This window comes from Eptatretus burgeri, unplaced genomic scaffold, assembly GCF_056783735.1.
Source record: "Eptatretus burgeri isolate ZD-2024b unplaced genomic scaffold, Ebu_testis_v1 Ebu_testis_scaffold_3156, whole genome shotgun sequence".
NCBI classification, from domain to species: Eukaryota; Metazoa; Chordata; class Myxini; order Myxiniformes; family Myxinidae; genus Eptatretus; species Eptatretus burgeri.
Window position 1 is genome coordinate 563,180 of NW_028225104.1, and position 22,141 is coordinate 585,320.

The following is a 22,141-nucleotide window of genomic DNA, read 5'->3' on the forward strand; positions in this document are numbered from 1 at the left end:
GTCATCTCCCCCGAAAACGGGTACGCGCCCGTGCCCCGACCTTCTGCCATGCTCGTGCCGGCGAGACCCTTGGCTCCGTAGCCTGGAACCGCACGGGTTATTCGCTGCCGCCCTGCACACGCCGATCCGAAGATCCTCGTCAGCCAACTGTGGTGTCGTGGATAGAAGATGCTTAGCAGGCAGACACGAGCGGGGGAACAGTCGAGCCGGGCTGTGTTGCACAAGCGCGGGCGTACTCCTTATATTCCTGGCAGACACGATGACCACGACGACCCCTCCTCCCATCATCATGCCCCGCCCTGCATGCCCGCAGGCTATACCACACCGATGACATCACATGTGTGAACCTTTTGTTCCTCATGGATGGGTGGTCATACGTGTGAAAGTTTTGCCTCGATCTGTTCAGGTACTCCAGAGAGGAAGATTTTTGAAGTTTTTTTTTTAAAACAATATGGCTGCTGAATCACGTGACCGATGACGTCCTCAATTTTATTTAATTTATCCACTTTATGAAGCCATGGCGATGTAGTTCGCAGCAGTAACTCTATCAGTTATTTGATTTCCTCGGTTTTGCATTTGTGAAAGTGTGCCCGGTGTTTGTTTTCTCGTCACCAAACTATAAATCTGCCGTGCACGAGGTACTGTGGTTCTGTACGAAACGAATGAACGAACCGACGAATCAGAACTCGTCCATACCGGAAGTGAGTCTCGGAAAGTGCGGGAAAACGTGCTCGTGTTCACCGCAGGTCGGTTTACAAGTCTCTTTCACTCTGAACTCGTGTCTTGATCGAATGAATGATTTCTGTTCAATTTGTCCCCTGACGTTACCTTCATCAGAGCTTGTGGTTCGGCATTTTGAATGCTCATGGTGTTTGAAAGTCCTTTGAGAGAACTCCCACGGAGTCGAGGAAAGGGCGTCGGGCCCAGGGTGTGTGCAGTTTCGGAAGTTTCTTGCAGAGCGCTCGCCAAGCGGCTTAAGCACTCAAACAAGCGCTCCACTCGAAACCGTTCATGAGGACGTCTTGAAAACCGTTTGTCCGTCTGTCTGTGTGCGTGATATCTCAAAAAGGTTGTGGACGGATTCGGACGAAACTCGGTGGACAGGTTGGGAGTGTGGCGAGGACGAATCGATTCGATGTCGGTGAAGATCCGGAGCTGGATCTGGATTCGATAATTATTTAATTTATAATGTGATGTTGCTGATATGTTCTCGTGGATCACGCGTTGCGTGGCGGAGGTACGCGCTCTACCGAGTGCCCTTGTCCCTTAAGCCGAGAAACAAACGGAACATGGTGTCCCTTAAAGGTTCTTCTTCTTCATATTGCTTTCGGAATTGACTCGAGCGGGTGTTCAAGCAAACTAATTTTTTTTATCTCCGGTTTGTTATCCCAGTTATCTTGATTGGTTTATCGTCTACAAAATATATCAGTGAATGAAAATTGTTTTTATTTTTATTTTGCCGAATCGACCCAAACATGGTGGGTTGTAGGGTTTCTTCTTCTTCTTCATTAGGATCGGTCGGGAACATGTATTTCAAATCAATTCTCGCTCTTGTTGGTATTAATATTGTTTTGCAATAACAATATTATATTATCATAAGTGTGATAACTTTTGCTATTATTAGCAGTGTTGGAAAAATGCCACAATGAGCTATCTTAACACGGATGTACACCTCAACATGGATTTCGCCCAAGGTGGAAACCCCCCTTGGGGAGGGTGGAAAGTGAAGTCTCAACAACCTCCATCGCATGACCCTCAGTCCTCCTGTCAAGTTTGGTTGAGATTGGAAAAGTAATGACCGAATGTATCGTGGTCAGATAGATAGGCAGACGGACAGACACCAAATTGTGTATTTTAGGATGTCATGATGATTCCCAATGTTTATAAATGACGTGTTCGCGGCTTCCAATGTCAATGCAGATCATGGAGGTGAAGAAGACAATTGAACTTGAGCTGCAGAACAAAAAGCCCGCTGAAGTGAGTTGTTTCACCCTCATGATAATTCACTCTTCTTGTAACCTACTACTGTTGTTGTTGTTGTAGTTGTAATCTCAGACTGTTGTACTATATCTATAATATGTATATACATGTATATAAATATATTTATTCTGCGAAGCCGGCACTCCCCCTCGGCTATGGCATACAACATATAGCGGTTCCGAGGCAGTTATTTAATTAATATTCTTTTTTATAGCCCTTCCCTTATGTCTAGTGGGTTAATGGGACAAAATGTGTCACGAAGGCTTTTCGGCAGGGTCTCTAATTATATCCTTCATCTATTTTATTTCCTTTACTGCACACACGATCTTCTCTTCACGCAAGCATGCTCGCCTCAGCTGCAGAGTAACAAGAGACAGCTCATTAGCATATGCCGCCGAAACCCCATTCAAACCTCGCGCCAATCCCGAACCAACCATCACCTCAGATCTTCGCCAGACTCGAACCACAACACTCCAACATCACAATGGCCTTACAACATTCCTACAACATCACAATGGACTTATAAAAATCCCGACATCCATTCAAGCTCGCTTACCCCATTATAACCGCTACAACGCTTCAATCACCTCACCACAACCACTTTGAAATCCGTAACCACAGTCACCACTACGGAGGCCCACCACTGTCCTTTGAATATATCTGGGAACCATTACAGATGCTTCTGGCGTATAGATTGAAGCGCAACGACGCGCTGAAATCCGTTCAACATCTCCTGAATAGCCCTTGCGCTCCGCTCAATCATGACCCCCCCATTTGGTGCCCAGCGCACGTTCATGGCCGGAAAGCGCTCCCAGAAGCCCGCGCCCCATGTTAACCTCGGAGCTCCGTCGCGTGGCTGGGCTCAGAGGCAAATGGGGTCATTTTCAGCGTCGGGTCTTCGCAGGGGCGGAGCTCGTACTTGGAAAAGCGGACATGCACCAATGGGGACGCTGGGGAACACCTACTGACCATCCTGGTCCGACTTTGGCCTCCTCCTTCGCCCGATGTTTATGAAATACCCTGCTAAGGAGTTGTAGTTGGAGTAGTTAAAAACTTCTGAGCTCTGAGTGCTGAATGTTGGGTTGCTGGAGAGAGAGAGAGAGAGAGAGAGACAGTGAGAGAGAGAGAGAGAGAGAGAGAGAGAGAGAGAGAGGGAGGGAGGGAGGGAGGGAGAGAGAGAGAGAGAGAGAGAGAGAGAGAAAGAGAGAGAGAGAGAGAGAGAGAGAGAGAGAGAGAGAGAGAGAGAGAGAGAGAGAGGACTTTTGGCTTGGTCGATGGTATGGGGTTAATGGCGGTGTTGAGCAGGTGGAGCAGAGCGCACCGAAGGAAGGGAGTACTCAGTTTTCTTGTTTGTTTGTTTGTTTGTTTGTCTGGGCGATATCTCAACCATCCTTTGAGCTTGGAAGCTCAAATTTGGGGACAAAAGTGAAGATGTGCTTTGGCAAAACCGGCATTTTTGATTTATTGATTAATTACTTAATTATTATGGATTTATTTATTACTTCTTTTTTCTTTCTTTCTCCTCTGTGCAATATCTCAGGCACATTTTGAGCGAGGAAGCTGATATTTGGACACCACAGTGAACAATGATTTGCAATAAAGGGTATTTTCATTTCTTGATTAATCAATTAATTTATGATTCATTTTTCGATGAATTTACTTAATTTTTAAAAAAGTGACACATTCGGATGAAACAGTGGTGGTTGAGGTATGCCATTAGCCAGTTGATTAGGAAATCAATAATTTTACGATTACTATTTACTTATTTTAATAATGCTATTCATCAATCAATCAATTATTGAACACTGCTCCCTCCCAGTCTCCACCCCGGGGCGTCCGTGCTGGAGGATTTGTTATTTATTTATTTGGCATTGGGTGGTGCACTTTGAATGTCCCGCTCCATGTTTGTTTGTCCGGGTGATATCTCAGCCATCCTTTGAGCGAGAAAGCTGAAATTTGGGGACAAAAGTGAAGATGTGCTTTGACAAAAACAGTGTTTTTTGTTTTTTGATTTATCAATTATTTAATTACTTAATTATTATCGATTTATTAATTCCTTATATATTTTCTTTCTCATCTGGGCAATATCTCAGGCACTTGTTGAGCTCGGAACCTGATGTTCGGACACGACAGTGAACAAGTGATTTGGCTATAAAGAGTGTTTTTTATTTATTGATTAATTAATTAATTATTCATTTTTTTGATCAGTTAATTAATTTTCAAAAAGTTACAGATTCGGATGAAAGAGTGGTGGTTTTGGTACATTATTAGCCATTTGATGAAGAAATTAATTCTTTTACGATCATTATTTATTTATTTTAATTATGCAAGTCATCAATTAATCAATCAATTATTGTACACCGCTCCTTCCGAATTCCGTCTCCATGTGCCGCACGGCATGGTGGCATCGCCGGGCGCCGAAGGTGCCTTTGCAATGTCATATGCTGGAGGATTTGTTATTTATTTATTTGGCTTGGGGACGGTGTACTTTAAATGTACATCTACTTGTTGTGCTTGTGTTATAGTTGACTGAATTGGTGCTGGATAACTGCTTGCCTGGTGAAGATGATCAATTGGAGGGCCTCACTGAGGAGCTGTCAGGCTTACAGAGGTTGTCTCTTGTTAACATGGGACTCCGTACCCTTAAACACCTACCACACCTTCAGTCACTGCAGTCGGTAAGACTCGGGTAGTTAGGAAGGTTTTGGTCAATTTATGGACACCAGGACCCAACAAACATCAATTTTTTTAGAAAAGTTAAAAGTTCAGTTATGTCTGGCAACAGAGTTGCCTTTGTTCGGGAATAAATGAACAGCTGTCACGAGTGTAAGTACAACCACTGTACTGTACTGTACTGTACTGTGTGTGTTGAGGCATTGTTTATGATTTGGTACCATCATTGCTGTTACAGTATTTCAGTTCATCTCCATATTGCATAGCAGCAAATACAATCTGTTACTGCACTGATGGGAATACTCTAAGAGGGGGGGAGATAGAGAGGTAGGGAGGGAGGGTGAGATAGAGGAGGAGGGAGGGAGGGCGAGATAGAGGAGGGGAGGGAGAGAGAGAGAGGGGGATGGAGGGGGAGAGAGAGGGGGAAAAGGGAGAGATGGGGAGGAAGAGAGATGGGGGGAGGGAGAGAGAAGTGGGAGAGGGAGAGAGAGGGGAAGGGAGAGAGAGGGGAGGAAGAGGGAGAGAAAGAGAGGGGAAAGGGAGAGAGATGGGGGAGGGAGAGAGAGAGGGGGGATTGAGGGAGGGCCAGATAGCGGGGGAGGGAGAGAGAGAGTGGAGGAAGAGGGAGAGAAAGAGAGGGAGAGAGAGGGGAAAGGGAGAGAGATGGGGGAGGGAGAGAGAGAGGGGGGATTGAGGGAGGGCCAGATAGCGGGGGAGGGAGAGAGAGAGTGGAGGAAGAGGGAGAGAAAGAGAGGGGAGAGAGAGGGGAAAGGGAGAGAGATGGGGGGAGGGGAGGGAGAGAGATGGGGGGAGGGGGAGAGAGAAGTGGGAGAGGGAGAGAGAGGGAGAAGAGAGAGAAAGAGACGGGAAAGGGAGAGAGATGGGCGAGAGAGAGAGAGAGAGAGAGAGAGAGAGAGAGAGAGAGAGAGAGAGAGAGAGAGAGAGAGAGAGAGAGAGAGAGAGGATTGAGGGAGGGCCAGATAGCGGGAGAGGGAGAGAGCGAGAGTGGAGGAAGAGGGAGAGAAAGAGATGGGAAAGGGAGAGAGAGAGAGAGAGAGAGAGAGAGAGAGAGAGAGAGAGAGAGAGAGAGAGGATTGAGGGAGGGCCAGATAGTGGGGGAGGGAGAGAGAGAGAGTGGAGGAAGAGGGAGAGAAAGAGAGGGAAGAGAAAGGGGAAAGGGAGAGAGATGGGGGAGGGGAGGGAGAGAGATGGGGGAGGGAGGGAGGGCGAGATAGAGGGGGAGGGGAGAGAGAGGGGGAAAAGGGAGAGAGGGGGAAAAGGGAGAGAGGGGGAGGAAGACAGATGGGGGAGGGGGAGAGAGAAGTGGGAGAGGAAGAGAGAGGGGGAAGGGAGAGAGAGAGGGGAGCAAGAGGGAGAGAAAGAGAGGGGAGAGAGAGGGGAAAGGGAGAGAGATTGGGGGAGGGGAGAGAGATGGGAGGAGGGAGAAAGAGAGGGGGATGGAGGGAGGGCGAGATAGAGGGGAGGGGGAGAGAGAGGTGGAAAAGGGAGAGAGGGGGAGGAAGAGAGATGGGGGAAGGAGAGAGGGGGTGGAGAGAAGGGGGTGAGAAGAGGGTTGAGGGAGAGAGAGAGGAGGGGGGAGAAGAAAGAGGAGGGATAGAGAGTGGTGGTAGAGAGAGAGGGGAGGGATGGACAGAGAGATATAGAGAGGGAGGGAGAGGAGAGAGACGTGGGAGAGGGAGGGAGAGAGGTGCGAAGGGGAGAGGGAGAGAGAGGGGTGTGGAGAAAGGGGGGAGAAGAGAGTTGAGGGAGAGAGAGAGGAGGGGAGTGAGAGAAAGAGGGGGGGTGAGAAGAGGATTGAGGGAGAGAGAAGAGAGGGGAAAAGGAGGGATAGAGTGGTGGTAGAGAGAGGGGGAGGGATGGATAGAGAGAGATAGAGAGGGAGCGGGAGGAGAGAGGTGGGAGAGGGAGGGAGAGAGGGGAGGGATAGAGATAGGGGAGAGGGAGACAGAGAGGTGGAAGAGAGAGGGGGGAGGTGGGAGAGAGAGAGAGAGAGAGAAAAGGAGGGAGAAAGAGAAAGGGTAGGGGGCAGAGACTAAGGAGGGGGGGTATGGAGGAAAGAGTGATAAGGAGTGGGGTGAGAAAGAGGAGGGAGGAGGGGAGAGAGAGGAGGGATGGGTGAGTCAGGAGGGCATGGGGGAGAGATTGGGGAGAAGGAAAAAGAGAGGAGGGAGGGGGAGCTAGAAGGTGGAGCTTGGAAGGAGGATAGCGAGGAAGGGTGGAGAGAGAAACGCCTCAACACACGTTGCTAAACACTCTGGGGGGGGGGTGACAGCGAGGAGGATGGGGGAAAGAGGAGGGGTGGAGTGGACGAGTTATGATGACACATGATGGATGAGTTGGTTCGGTGACAAGAACAAGTCGATTAGACTTTAGTTCAGGTCCGAATCCAGATCCGGCCTATCAGTGAGATAAAAAAGCTAAACTAATCATCCAGGTGCAGGTACGCACTCCACCGAGTGCCGTTCTCTTTCACTCTGCTAAATCAGATGTTTTTTTTCAATTTTTATTTTGTTTCCAGTTGGATCTGAGTGACAATTGCATTTCCACTGGACTGAAATGTCTCGCGGAAAGAGCGCCCAACCTCGTCCACCTTCGCCTTGGAGGAAACAGGCTGAATAAACTTTGTTCACTGAAGGTTCTGGTAAGCAGTGACTCTTCTTCTTCGTTGCACAACACATAATGCATCTGAGTGGCCATTTGTTTTCCTTTTCTTTAACAGCCTTGTTTGAAATGTCACAAGAATATAAGACCCGTGGCTTCGTTGACGGAAATTCCGATCTATGCTGTGATGGCGAATCAATAGGGCAAGAAGGAAAAAGGATTCCTGGGAGTGCGGGGATAGCCAGCGTCGCAAGTTAGCGTTTGCAGTTTCAACATGTGTCCAAGTACCCATAAAAAAAAAAATGTAAGTTTTTTTCGTCACAAACTTTCCCAGGAGTTCCCTGAATCCACCGTCGTTGGATTTTTTGAAATCCGTTAATCCGTTCTCAAGTTTCTGTCAAACCTCGACTCAGATTCTGCAACCGGTCCAGACGGCATCAGCCCACGTGTCCTAAAAATCTACTCCTTTGCTCCTGCTCACCCTCTCTCTGTCCTATTCACCCTCTCATTTGCCCAAGGTCATCTGCCATCTGCTTTGAAATCAGCAAACATGACCGCCCTGCATAAAAAAGGTGCAAAAACAGATCCCTGCAACTACAGACCAATCAGCCTTCTCCCAATCACCAGCAAGGTTATGGAATCCATCATCGCTTCAGACATTCAATCCTTCCTCTTCTCCAATGGCTTGATTTCCGATCATCAATTTGGTTTCAGACCAGGTTACTCTACCCTGGATATGCTGCTTCTGCTCTCCCAACAATGTATGGAGGTCCTCAATGCCGGACATGAAATCAGAGCCGTATCCCAAGACATATCGCGTGCTTTCGATACGGTGTTGCACCCTGCCCTGCTCACCAAACTCTCTTCCCATGGTATCCAAGGCCATCTCCACTCATGGCTCGCAGACTTCCTCTCCTGTCGCAGTCAATGTGTGGCCCTAAAGACCTCTCATCCCCCCTTCCTGTCCAGGCTGGAGTTCCTAAAGGCAGCATTCTGGGCCCTGTTCTTTTTCTGGTTTTCATCAATGATCTCTCCGACTCTGGAAAATCCGCTTCATTTCTTTGCTGATGACTCCACCCTCTGTCATACCATCTGTCATCCCTCAGACCGGCAAGCAGCAGCTTCTTCGCTCTCTGCAGATCTGTGTAAAATCACAAACTGGTCCAACACGTGGAACATTTCTTTCAATCTTGACAAATCTCACACTCTCACTATGTCTCTCCGAAAGGACCGTTTTGAACCCCCCCCCCCATCTACTTTCTCAACAATCCTCTGGAAGAAGTACTTTCATTCACGCGACTGGGTCTCACTATCTGCCATGATCTTTCTTGGGAAATCCATATTTCCAACCTCGCCTCAAAAGCCAGTCGCCGACTGGGAATCCTCCGTCATGCAAAGTCCTTCTTCGGCCCACCTGAGCTCCTGACCACATATAAAGCTTTCGTCCGCAGCCTGATGGAGTCCTGCTCTCCCCTCTGGGCCGGTGCTCCTGCCTCCCACCTTTCTCGGATTCACGCTGTGGAAACCAAGGCATTTCGGATCATTGGGATCTCCCGCGGTGAGGCTGAGTCTTTGGGCCTCTCACTCTCTCACCGCAGGCAGGTCGGTGGTCTTTCTGTCTTCTACCGTCTCCTCTCCGGTCTCGCCTCCCCTGCTGTGTCTGCGATTTGTCCCCACCACATTTCCACAGGGCGCTCAAGGTCTGCCACAAAATATCCGCTGATTCAGTCGTCCAATCTGCCACGGCCTTGGACACTTAATCCGGCATGGAAGACCCCGAAGCGGCCGACCATTCACAGTCACAGTGAGGCGACTCGCCAGATTCGATTCGGGCAACCGGGACGAACCGAGCGACCACAGCAATATCAGGATTCCTTTGTGGAGGATATTTTAGCTCAGCAGTGATAGTTTTAAATCACTATCAATGAGGAAAAATGGCTGTGAAATTCCACCTCACCACAACTCACAGTGAGGGGACTCACAAATTTTTGTTCATAAACCAAACGTACATTATTATAATTATTTAACCACTTCAATCATTCCCTCCTCCTGATATAGTCAGCTGGGAAACGCTGGTTAGGCCTGACGTTTGAAGCGCAGGAATTTGGAATCTTGTCAAAAATAATTTAACACTTAAAAAAAATTAATGTGTCCCACGTTTATATGTTCTCCTTCTTTCATACACATTGCTGCACAAGGCCGTGGGGAGCATCAGTTGTTGTGTGCATGGCTGTGCTGCTCTTGCAGTGCCCCTTATAGGTCAGAAGAGAAATTTGGAATTTGTTCAGGGTGCTGTTGATAACTCACCGACTCTTCACAAGGGACACCATGGCGTCTTTAGCGTCCGCCAACTGAGGCCGGCAGACAGGACGTCCAGTTTAACGTCTCATCTGAGGGACAGCACATACACACACACAAAAACACACACACACACATTGATGAATCACCCTGCCTGTGAAACACCAGGATGGTAGTTTATAGCCGGGTCAGGATTCAAACTCAGGAAAGACAGCCAAGAGCCATACGTGCAAACCTCTAGAGTCCAGACTATTCTGCCAGCCGATGATTTGTATTTATAAAAACACGAGTACTTGCCCATACGTGCGTGTCCGTACGTGCAACAAACAAAAACAACGAACTTTCAAACCGCGTGCAAGAAACAACAACCATACAGGCCGTACCTTCGCTCTCGCGTGGCCGCACGTGCGTGGTCGTACGTGCAAAAAAAAAACCTTTCAAACAAACACATAGGCCGTTCCTTCCCTCTCGTAAACGACGACTGGCTTGGGGGATTGTGTTTATCTATAAATGCGCATAAGAAATCGAGAAATTATTAGAATACACCAAGTCATCACTATCCGGAAGTGCGTACGTTGTAACCCGTAATGGGGAACGCGGCTGAGGATCTCTTCCCCAACGGCCACGCCTACGCAGCAACGTGTCCTGTCATTGGTAACTAAATGGCGCCCTTTCCCCATCGGCCACGCCTATGCAGCAACGTGTCCTGTCATTGGTTTGGTAAATAAATGGCCATAACTTGGGAAGCACTTGTCCGATTAATATCAAACCTTGGAAAGGCTCATACTCAGGGCCCCAGCAATATACCTGGCAAGTTTCAATTAGATCAGACCAGTGGTTGTCGAGAAACATCAGTCACACACACACACACACACACACACACACACACACACACACACACACACACACACACACACTCACACACACATTGCTGGAATTATAGATAGATGACGTGTGTGTATATCTTTCTTCCCATGAAATGTTTCGTCTTCAGAAAAAACTCCAATATCTGCTGAGCCTTGATGTGATGGACTGTAAGGTGGAACGTCTTCCTGGCATCCGACAAAGCATCTTTGAAATGTTTCCACGTCTCATTTATCTCAACGGTTTCGACAGGCTGGGGTGCCTCGAACCAGATTCCGAAGATGGTGATGATGATGGAGGTGAGGTTGGAATCGGATGCTTCTTTCCTTGTGATTCTGGTTTTTAAGCAATGGCTGCGATTCAACAAAAAAAACGAACGAAGTAAAGACTTGTTGAAATTGCCAGTTGAATTAAATGTGACGATGGTGATCACTTGAAGCTAACATTTCCCTACTGAATACATCGAAATGGCAGGGAGCACATGAGGAACCATTTAGATAAATACAAACTACTTAAATGTAGTCAGCATGGGTTCACCAAAGGTAGTTCATGTTGAACAAATATTTTAGAGTTCTATGAGGCAGTGTCTGATTGGGTGTATGAGGGAAAGGCAGTGGACATAGTGTATCTGGACTTTAAGAAGGCATTTGATGAGGTACCACATCGGAGGTTGTTCGCCAAGGTGAGGGCTTGTGGAGTGGTTGGTCAGGTGGTCAATTGGATTGCAAACTGGCTTAGTGATAGGAAGCAAAGAGTGGCTGTGAGTGGGAGGATGTGAGTAGTGGGGTTCCTCAGGGATCGGTACTCGGACCATTGTTACTTGCAAAATCGAAGATTTTTCAAGTATATTGGTCACAGTCGATTTTGTTGGGTCGCCGAAATAGTTGACCCTTATTGTCAGTAATTCTGTCTGTTTGTTTGGATGTTTGCTTGGATGTTTGTTTGGATGTTTGTTCGTTTGTCATCAGCATAATTGGTAGTAAACGTGGGCGGATTTTGACCAAACTCGGGTGGTGGATACATCTTATGACCTCGTGCTTTGGAAATTGTGATGGTTGCTGGGGACGCTTTGCTTCCCCAACAACAGCCGAAAAACCTTCAAAATCGGTACCGTTCACGCGAAATCAATTCCGAAAGCCATTATCCCACTGAGGCTGATGAAATTTGGCATGCATCATCTACAAGTAATGCTCTACCAAATATATTCCGGTTTTTGTGATATATGGAATACTTTACCCGCAGCGCCCCCTACAGATGGGGTATGCCCAAAAATTGGCAAAAATTGAAGGCCCCCTCGCGACCAGGTGAGTACATCGATCCGAATGAAACTTTGCAGGTTCATAGCACGCAATGAGTACTACAACTTTGCCTCCGGACATATTGACCGATATTGCTTAGGTCAGGGGTCAAAGGGCAAAAATCGATAATATGCGAGAGCTGGAGGTGCCTTCGCGCCAAATGCTACTCCTCCTTGGGTTATGGTCAGATGGTCATGAAAATTTCGTCTGGAATACATTGTGCACAAACGATCGAGCCGGATTTTCGATTTATATCTGTTCACCCACAGCACCCCCTCGAACTTTGGGGATTTCCGATATCAAACCGCATTTTCGGTACGTTTCATTCAAATTGATACCGAGTAGTTATCAGTATATGGAACTCGATGAGATTTGGAATGCATAATCTTAAACGTGATTCTCTATCCGCTATATGACATCCATTTTTTTTTCTATATCTAATAGTTTGCAAATGGTAACCCCCTCAACTTGGGTGTCCGAGGGCCATTGAGCATTCCCGCTGAAAATTCAAAGTACACTAGCTCCAAGACGGTTGAACCGAATCGAATGAATCTTTACATGCTTATAGACCGTAATGAGTACTACAACTTTGCTCATTTGCATAATGACCTATCTCGAGTAGGTCAGGGGTCAAAGGTCAATAAATGCATTTTTGGGCGAAATTACTATTTAAGGCATCCTTGCTCCTACACGGATTAACCGATACGAATGAGAGTTCATAGGTACATAGTACTCAATGAGTACTACAACTTTGCTTCAGGACATTTTGACCTATCTCGGCTAGGTCAGGGGTCAAAGGTCAATGGGTGCATTTTTCGGGCAAAATGACCATTCAAATCCCCCTTGCTCCTACACGGGTTAACCAATACGAATGAAAGTTCATAGGTACAGAGTACTCAATGTGTACTACAACTTTGCTTCAGGACATATTGACCTATCTCGGCTAGGTCAGGGGTCAAAGGTCAATGAGTGCATTGTTCGGGCAAAATGACCATTCAAAGCCCCCCTTGCTCATACACGGGGTTAACCGATTCGATTGCAATTTCGAAAATACTTAGTACTAGATTAACTCAGGTCAGGGGTCAAAGGTCATCGGATGCTCGGCGACCCACGGCCACCTACCGGCTTGTTATTCTGTTTGTCTGTGTGTTTATCGCCGACAGGTCACAATTTTAAACCGATCTTCACGAAACGTCACCACATGGTTGAGTTTGTCATGAGGAAGAAGCCTATTGTTTTTTTTTTTTGAGGTCAAAAGGTCAACTAAAGGTCAAACTTCTTAAATCAATTTTTATCTGAAAAATTATCAATTTTCTTCCGATTGACTTGAAAGAATTAAACAGCAATTGCATTAACAGCAACATAGTCCATCACTTAATTGGGAAAGCAACTATTTTTGAGATCAAAAGATCAAAGGTCAACTCAAGGTCAAACTTCTAAAATCAATTTCAATCTGAAAAATCGTCAATTTTTACCCGATTGACCTGAGCTTTGATTAAGATTGTCAATTTCAATCCTAATGAAATGCACAATTTGATGTATCCATGGCAACCTTTGGAGGGGCGCGTAGGGGAGTGGATTTTGCAAGGATCGTGCTCTGCACGACATCTTTTTCTTATTATTCATGATTTACATCAATGATTTGGATAGTGGGGTGAAGAGTAAGTTTTCCAAATTTGAAGATGACACAAAGCTTGGAGGTGAGGTGGATAGCAGAGGGGATGGTGATCAGATACAAGAGAGTATTGATACTTGTATAGATTGGGTAAAAGATTGGCACATGTAATTTAACCTGAGCAAGTGAGAGGTGTTGGAGATGGGAAAGAACAATGAAAATAGAGATTACATGATGTTAGGGGTAATTTTTGAGCATGTCACACAGGAGAAGGATCTGGGGGTGGTAATAGATACGGGAGGTAAGCAAGTAGCACAGTGCCAGGCAGCTACAGGTAAAGCAAACAGGGTTTTATGTTGCATTCGGAGGGGGATCAATTATAAATCAAAAGAGGTGGTGTTAACATTGTACAGGAATTTAGTGAGGGCCACATCTAGAATATTGTGCACAGTTTTGGTCACCACAGTTCCGGAAGGACATAGATGCCAAAGAGGGTTCAGCACAGGGCTACTAGATCGATTCTGGGCCGAGCGAGACTTAACTATGAGGAGCGGCTGAAGGAGACAGGGCTTTATATGCGAGAAAGGAGGCGGTTACGAGGAGATGTGATGGAGATGTTTAAGATAATGAAAGGTATAGATAAAATAAGTGAAGATTAATTATTCAACAGAGTAGACAGTGATAGGACCAGGGGCCATAGCTTGAGAGTAAAGAAGAGGAGAGTTAAGACTGTAGTAAGGAAGGGGACTTTCACTCAGAGAGGAGTTAATGCATGGAATGGTCTCCCTGGAAAGGTAGTGGCAGCAGAAAAGTGGAAAAGCTGAAATTCGAATTAGATAGGTACCTGGAAGTGATGGAGATGGAGGGGTATAGGGATGTTGATAAGACTTTTTGGTTGTTTGAGTATTAATGGGTGATTGTGCACGAAGTGCTGTTGGTGGGGGTCTTGTTAAGGGGGTTGTGTGGTTGATGTGTGTTTCCAACCAAGCCCATGTCCCATCCCTTGTGGAAAATAATACAAAAAGGACAAAAAACACAAATTAAATTTTAAAAACCCTTTGGCACTTCCTTATTACCTTCGCCACCGAAGGTGAAGGAGGTTTTGTTTTCAACCCTTTCTGTCTGTCTGTTTGTTTGTTTTTCTGTTTGTTTGTTTTTGTTTGTCTGTGTTCAGGATATCTCAAAAAGTTGTTGACGGATCCAGATGAAATTTTGTGGACAGGTTCTGTGTGTGACAAGGACCTACTGATTCGATTTTGGTGAATATCCGGAAGGTTACCCCGTGGTTTCCCTCCTATCATCAAAGAGTGGGGGGGGGGCGAAGGCTTTACCCCAATCCCGTCATCTGGTGAGCTGCCCTTGAGGAGGCTAGCTGCTGCACAGGAGGTTCTCTCACTGAGTGAATTTTCTTTCGGTTTTCTTGTGTTTTGCGGAATGAAACGTTATCCTGCCACCAACCTCCTAATAAGAAGTAACCCAACTGCAGGAGGACGTCCGCAGACACAGTTGGGCACTAGATATGGATGGCCGTTGGCTCACAAGGAGCTCCTCCGCCCTTTGACAGGTTTTGTTTTTAATCCTGCTGGGTGTCCACATCCAAACACCCTCCTCACCAGAAAACCTGGTGGGGGAGACGGTTTAGTCACCGTTAACCCGACCATGGAACAGGTTCGGACAGGTTTATATGGGTACCTGCAGCAAGTCATAGATCTCATCTGGCCTGACCTGACAATATTGTGTGTGTGTGTGTGTGTGTGTGTGTGTACATATTTTCTCTTTGAAAATGGTCTTCTCTGCAAACGCTTGTCCGATGTCGATGTCGATGCGAAATGTTCAACATAGGAGGGATTCTCCATGGAGAATATTTTTATTGGTAACTCTGATGTCATGGGTCACATGGCATGGCAGCTGTATTGGATGAAAAGAAAAAAAAAATTGGACATCTTTTACTCCAAAACCACTCAACGATTGAAACTTTGCACGTCATCAACTCCCCCCACGGGAGTGATAATGATGATGTCATCGCCGAAGTGGTATTCCAGCCGAAGTTGGTTGAATCGAAATCCTTGTTCGAAAAATCTGACACTTCACATATCTGATGTACGACTCGGATGTGAGTGAATAATTAAATTTATGATGTCGTCGGTCACCTGTTCTGGCAGCCAAATTGGAAAAAAAAATCCTCTCCAGAACCGCTGAACGGATCGATTTGAAACTGCATTTGCATGTGATGGACCAGTCGAGAGGGAATATCGTTTGAAAATAGTTTCATATTCTTCTTCATTGACGCAATATATGCTTAAAAGTGGTTGTTAAATATCCCATTAATTAATCAATAATCAATAAAGCTGTGGATAATGGCAATGTATATGACATCATCGGGTGCATGGATAATACGAGTATATGGGCTATCGCAGTCATGTGTTCCGTTAACGATGTTCAGGGTGTTTAGTTGTTCAGAATGAGCGTGCGAGGCGAGACTACGTGCTCTACCGAGTGCCGTTTTAAGTTTAAACAGACTTGTCTTTAACGGATCTTGTTTTAATCTGGAGTGCAATGAGAGAGAAAGAATTTTGAATCGGTTCCCTCCTTGATGCAGATAAGAGTGACGAGGATTCCTTCGATGTCTCAGAAACTGAGGATGAGGAGGAATACGAAACACAAGGAAGTCAGACACAGGTAGAGGTCGTTCAGCCCATCACACCTGCACGACATTAACACCACACTCATTTACAAACACTTGTACGTGCCCGTAAAAAAAAAAACAAAAAAAAAAAAACAATAAAACCGCGAGCAACAAACAACAAACACACAGGCTGTTTGTTCGCTCTCGCGTGCCCGTATGTGCGTGGCCCGGAAGTTCGCATATTATTCGCAATTTAGGTTTTAATGGCCAATTCTTCAATTAGCGCCAACGTATTTTACCTTTTCGCAATGTCGTCACAAGGAAAAACAAAAAGAGAAGAGAAGAGAGAAAAAAAAATTACTTCCTGGTTTGGAGCATACCAGCACTCTGATGTTACCGGAATTTATGCACCGTCTAATATGAAAACGATCATAACTTGGGGCATTGTGTTAATCTGTAAATGCGCATAAGAAATCGAGAAATTATTAGAATACACGAAGTCATCATTATCCGGAAGCCCGTACGTTGTAACCCGTACGGGCTTCCGGATAATGATGGAACGCGGCTGAGCTTCCCTTCCCCATCGGCCACGCTCACACAACAACGTGTCTTGTCATTGGTTTGGTAAATAAATGGCCATAACTTGGGAAGCCCTTGTCCGATTAATATCAAACCTTGAAAAGGCACATACTCAGGTCCCCAGCAATATACCTGGCAAGTTTCAATTAGATCGGACCAGTGGTTGTCGAGAAACAGTGGTCACACACACACAGACACACACACACACACACACACACACACACACACACACACACACACACAGATATTGCTGGAATTATAGATAGATAAGATCAAATGAAGAAAATGAAAATTTTATTATTATTTTATAAATAGTATTTTTTCTGTTTTGTATTTATTTATTTATTTATTTATTTATTTTACATTTATGTCGTTTTTGTATTTATTTTTTCCTCCTCAAGGGAGTCAGCATTGGTTTGGTTGAAAAACACACAACATCAACCATACAACACCTCTTGATGAGACCCCCACCAACAATAACTTCGTACACACACACACAATCACCCATCAATACTCAAACTACCCCAACGTCTTATCAACATCCCCCACCCCTCTATCTCCATAACTTCCAGGTACCTATCTAATTCTAATTTAAACTTATCTACTTTTTCTGCTGCCACTACCTTTCCAGGAGGCCGTTCCATGCATTAACCACTCTCTGAGTAAAAGTCCCCTCCTTTACCACCGTCTTCACTCTCCTCTTCTTTACTCTCAGGCCATAATGATCCCTGGTCCTATCACTGTCCACTCTGTTGAATAATTCTGCTGTACTTATTTTATCTATACCCTTCATTATCTTAAACATCTTCATCATATCTCCTCGGAACAACCTCTTTTCTAGTCTATGAAGCTCTGACTCCTTCAGCCACTCCTCATAGCTTTGTTTAGCTTGGTCTGGAATCATAGCGAAATTTAGCGAGGCCCGGAATCATAGCAAAGTCGAGCGAGGCCCGGAATCATATCTAAGTCGAGCGAGGCCTGGAATCATAGCTAAGTCGAGCGAGGCCCGGAATCAGAGCTAAGTCTAGCTTGGCCCAGAATCATGGCTAATTCTAGCTAGGCCCGGAATCATAGCTGTCTAGTGAGGCCCAGAGTCATAGCTAAGTCGAGCTCTGCCCGGAATCTTAGCTAAGTCTAGCTCGGCCCGGTATCATAGCTAAGTCTAGGTTGGCCCGGAATCATCGCTAAGTCTTGCTTGGCCCGGAATCATAGCTCAGTCGAGCTAGGCCTGGAATCATAGCTAAGTCTAGCGAGGCCTGGAATCATATCTAAGTCGAGCTAGGCCCGGAATGACAGCTAAGTCTAGCTAGGCCTGGAATCATAGCTAAGTCTAGCTAGGCCCGGAATCATAGCTAAGTCTAGCTAGGCCTGTAATCATAGCTAAGTCTTGCTCGGCCCGGTATCATAGCTAAGTCTAGCTAGGCCCGGAATCATAGCTAAGTCAAGCTAGGCCCGGAATCATAGCTAAGTCTAGCTCGTCCCGGTATCACAGCTAAGTCTAGCTCGTCCCGGTATCATAGCTAAGTCTAGGTTGGCCCGGAATCATAGCTAAGTCTTGCTCGGCCCGGTATCATAGCTAAGTCTAGCTAGGCCCGGAATCATAGCTAAGTCAAGCTAGGCCCGGAATCATAGCTAAGTCTACCTAGGCCCGGAATCATAGCTAAGTCTAGCTAGGCCCGGAATCATAGCTAAGTCAAGCTCGGCCCGGTATCATAGCTAAGTCTAGCTAGGCCCGGAATCATAGCTAAGTCTAGCTAGGCCCGGAATCATAGCTAAGTCAAGCTCGGCTTTTTCGTTAAGTCGAAGGAAGAAGAGGGAGAGTATTTTCTATCACATAATAATGAGGTTTGTTTCTAATCATTCCAAGCTGGCCTATTTTATTTTGATCTTGGGATTTTTTCACACTAATAAAAAAAAAAACATTAAAAAAAGTAAAAACATGAGAGGGATCAAATCTCAAAAAAAACAACCAATCAATGTCGGATGAGGATGTCATGAGGATGTCACAACACGTCACCACAATCCTATTATGCTTTACCATCACGACATCTTTTGACGTTGTTCCATCAGAAGCCCACAACAAAAGTAAAATGTTAAAAGATATCGTGATGGTAAACCAGAAGAGGATTGTGTCGAATTGTGGCGTCGTAATGAGGTGTCATTCTTCATTGTTGTTATTCTTCTTCTTCGTTCTTCTTCATTCTTCTTCATCCATCACAATCCCACAGAAGTAAAATGTCAAAAGATGTCGTGATGGTAATCCATATGAGGATTGTGGTGTCGTGTTGTGGCATCATAATGTGGTGTCATTCCGACCTTGTTTGGTTGGTTTTTGAGATTTCATCCCTCTATGCTTTTACAGTTTAATTATTTTTTCTCGTTTCTGTTGTTTTTTTTGTTATACAAGGAATATATGAAAGAGTTTATAAAGAAAGCAAAATACAATCAGTGAGATAATATACAGACATCAGTGCATCTCACCCACTGAACTATTTATTTAACTGGAGCGAAACTGCAGCATGTGCTTCTGGGGCCAAGCAGCCGCCATGTTGGAATACCCTTCCCTCGCTGGATCATGAGAGCTACAGGCATAGCTGAGTGTGATAAACACTGGACTTCATCGAGTTCCGTTGACAGATTGATGAACATTTGTTTCCACATTTCTAACTTTTGTTTGTTTTCCTTCGGAGCCTTGTAGTGGAGCTACGAAGGTGACTGACAAAACTGAGAGTCTGATTCTAGGAAGTCAGAAGTGTCAAGTTGAGTTGGCTTCAGTGCGAGAATAATTTAATTTCAGATCCTCAATTAAATGGAATGAAAGTGGTTGCGGTGGCGGGGGTGGGGAGGCGGGGTTGTTGTTTAAGTCACAATTTTCTTTACAGACGGAGTCCATAACTATGTTCCTTACAGACAGAGTCCATAACTGTGTTCCTAAGAGACAAAACACGTAATAATGTTCCTTACAAAGGCCAAAACAATGTTCATTGTAGAGAGAGTCCACAACTATGTTCCTAACAGACAAAGCCTTGAAACAAAACCACAAAACACACAAACACACAATGCCTCGTTATCACTGTGAATCACTTTGCTGGTGATTATAACAACACACATTAAATGATAAGTTAAAGACATCAATTATATACATAAATGGAATCGGTGACTGATCAGGCAAATACTTTATGGCCAAGAGCCAAACAATAATAAAATAATACTAATAATAATACCAACGTTAAACATTTCAAAATGTTGCTTTATATAAAATGGAGTTCCTTGTAAAAAGTGACACTTTTCACACTTAATTTATTCACCAATTGACAGGGGCTTAAACTTCGGACCCTGGAATCCCAAGCCAATCTCCTTAACCATTCAGTCGACATCAAGCTTGTCGATGTCATCATATTGTTTTAATACTTGTTTCAGTTGATTTGGGGGATGCTTTGGATATGTATCGCTTTTGGAATGGTTCTGTCCATTGTCGAATTTCCCCCCTCACGATCCTGGCCTGTTTTGGTTGAGTCCACATTTACATTCGATTTATTTTCCTCATACGATTAATGTTTGATATATTTTTAAATTTCGGGTTGCGTGCATTAGCCCAGAGACAAGGTAACTTCCTCGCATTAGAATCACCATCATAGCCTCAGCAGTTATTGAGGTCGGTCGGGCTACAGTTTTACATTGTTTTGAGAGGGGAACAACGAGAGGAAGAAGAAGTACAAATTGCCATTTTCGGGATCTCCCGATGTGGAACTTTAACGATGTATTTTGACGTCTCTTTAAGTCTTGGTAGTTCAGAAAACGCTCGACAATAAAAAGTTATGGCTTTTAAATGCTTATGTCTTCCCTCTTCAGGAGTTTGTGAACATATCATTGGGTACACATTTGAATGGGCGGCCATTTTTGGCCCGTATAATGCCTCCATAGTGTTGCTATACTCCATGATACAAGGTCCAAGGCTCATAATGGAGCTGCCACTTACAAACGCATGGACAGACAATCACTTAGCACAGCCACTGAGCTAGGGGAAGTGCTGTCACTTCCCGGGGTACTCTGGGTACCAGCGACGTCACAATGGTGCCCTCTTTCTCACCACACTCAGCGTGGCATGTCCTCCTCCCCATAGATGCCAGCCCCTGGGGATTGTCCGTGCTCTCTCCTTTTAAATGCTGAACGCCAAGCAAGGAAGCAGCACGTACCATTTTAAAGTATTTGGCATGACTCGGCCGCGGTTTAAAGTGAACGTTCTAATCACGACGTCACCGAGTCTGGTGGCTCGAGTGTGTAATTTCTCATTTTCACACCAGCTGCATCCTTTGTGGTGTTTACACATTTACTTGCAGGAAGAAGAGGATGAAGATGATGAAGGAAAGTTGCAAGAAGAAAAAGAGGATGAGGAAGAATTGAAGAAACAAAAATCAAAAAGCAATCACGGATTGAAAGAAAACAAAAATGATGGTAAAAACAATTCCCGATTTTTTTGAAATGATATATCATTGAATTAACCTTTTGTCATTCCGATTCACCTTTTGTACTCACTCTGTCAGAGCTGACACTGCAAACTTATCCGTCAACGTTTCCGAGAATTCATCAACAGTGTGCCGTGCACCATTGGGTTGTGGGAGTGAGACCAATATTCTTTGTGTTTCCATTTGTTTGCTCTTTGCCATATCTCGATGTGCAGAGGACAAGCCCGTGGCTTCACAACAGCCATGCCATGCCTGGAAACGGAAGCACGTTGAGAGCAAAGGGGGGAACGAAGAATCATCCGCTAAAGTGCAGCAGGTGTGCTTGCGGAACCCGAACTCGGGGGACCTGCGCGATTGAGTTCCGCAAACCCAGAGTGTGTGTCTCTAAACTACCGCACAAAGGTTGCGAGAGAGAGAGAGCCACCTGTTGTTTTTGTTGTTGTTGTTGGGGGTTTTTTATACACTGTTGAGGCTCATATGAGAGCTAACGCACAGACGTTGCCATGTTGAGTAAATGAACTTGGTGTTGATATTACAAGATGTTGTTGGCAGTTCGAGTTGCCCATTATTTATTACGTAACACCACCTGCACACAAACACCGCACAAAGCAAGTCCTGGCGAGGGTCTGCAATCTCTGATTGGTCGTTATCTTGTTTCCCTGCACTCGCGAAGCAAAAAGCAGGGTCACATGATCGGTCGCCCACATGTGCCGTACGTACGTAGTCTGAGTGACACAATATTTTCCAAATAGGTGTGCCTCCTCCTGTGGAATTATTTTAGTCGTAATTATGACGTCACAGGTCACGTGGTACAGGCCCCATCTTGGAGAAAAAAACGAAAAACTTTGCACCTCTATTTCTCCAAAACTGCTCCCCATGGGAAAAAATGAAACATGGCTCATTGTCAAGTACTCCCCGTGCGGAATAAGATTTGCTCATGATTATGTCATTGGTGCCTTCATTATGACGTCATAATTCGACAAGTGCAATGCTTGATCTTGTCAGTATGAAAAAAAAATTTCTCTTCAATTGTTGGTCCGAGTGAAATGAAAACTTTTGACTTGCAGGAACTTATAATGATAATTATGATGTCATAGGTCATGTGGTACAGGCGCCATCT

The 22,141-nt window shown here is 45.3% G+C and overlaps 1 protein-coding gene across 3 annotated transcripts; it reads left to right on the plus strand.

Moving 5' to 3' along the window:
- The first annotated feature begins 634 nt into the window (after positions 1–634).
- On the plus strand, positions 635–21,572 carry LOC147006707 (acidic leucine-rich nuclear phosphoprotein 32 family member B-like). 3 transcript variants are annotated; one of them, XM_085868158.1, is made up of 8 exons: positions 635–746; positions 1,921–1,977; positions 4,506–4,658; positions 7,193–7,315; positions 10,568–10,736; positions 15,950–16,029; positions 20,896–21,010; positions 21,237–21,572. In XM_085868158.1, exons 1-8 carry the CDS (start codon positions 663–665, stop codon positions 21,377–21,379), a joined length of 924 nt encoding a protein of 307 aa, XP_085724284.1. In that variant the 5' UTR covers positions 635–662; the 3' UTR covers positions 21,380–21,572. The 3 variants fall into 3 exon arrangements, with proteins under 3 accessions (XP_085724284.1, XP_085724285.1, XP_085724287.1); XM_085868159.1 differs by lacking the exon at positions 635–746 and adding an exon at positions 812–928; XM_085868161.1 differs by lacking the exon at positions 635–746 and adding an exon at positions 1,042–1,237.
- Positions 21,573–22,141: the final 569 nt, after the last annotated feature.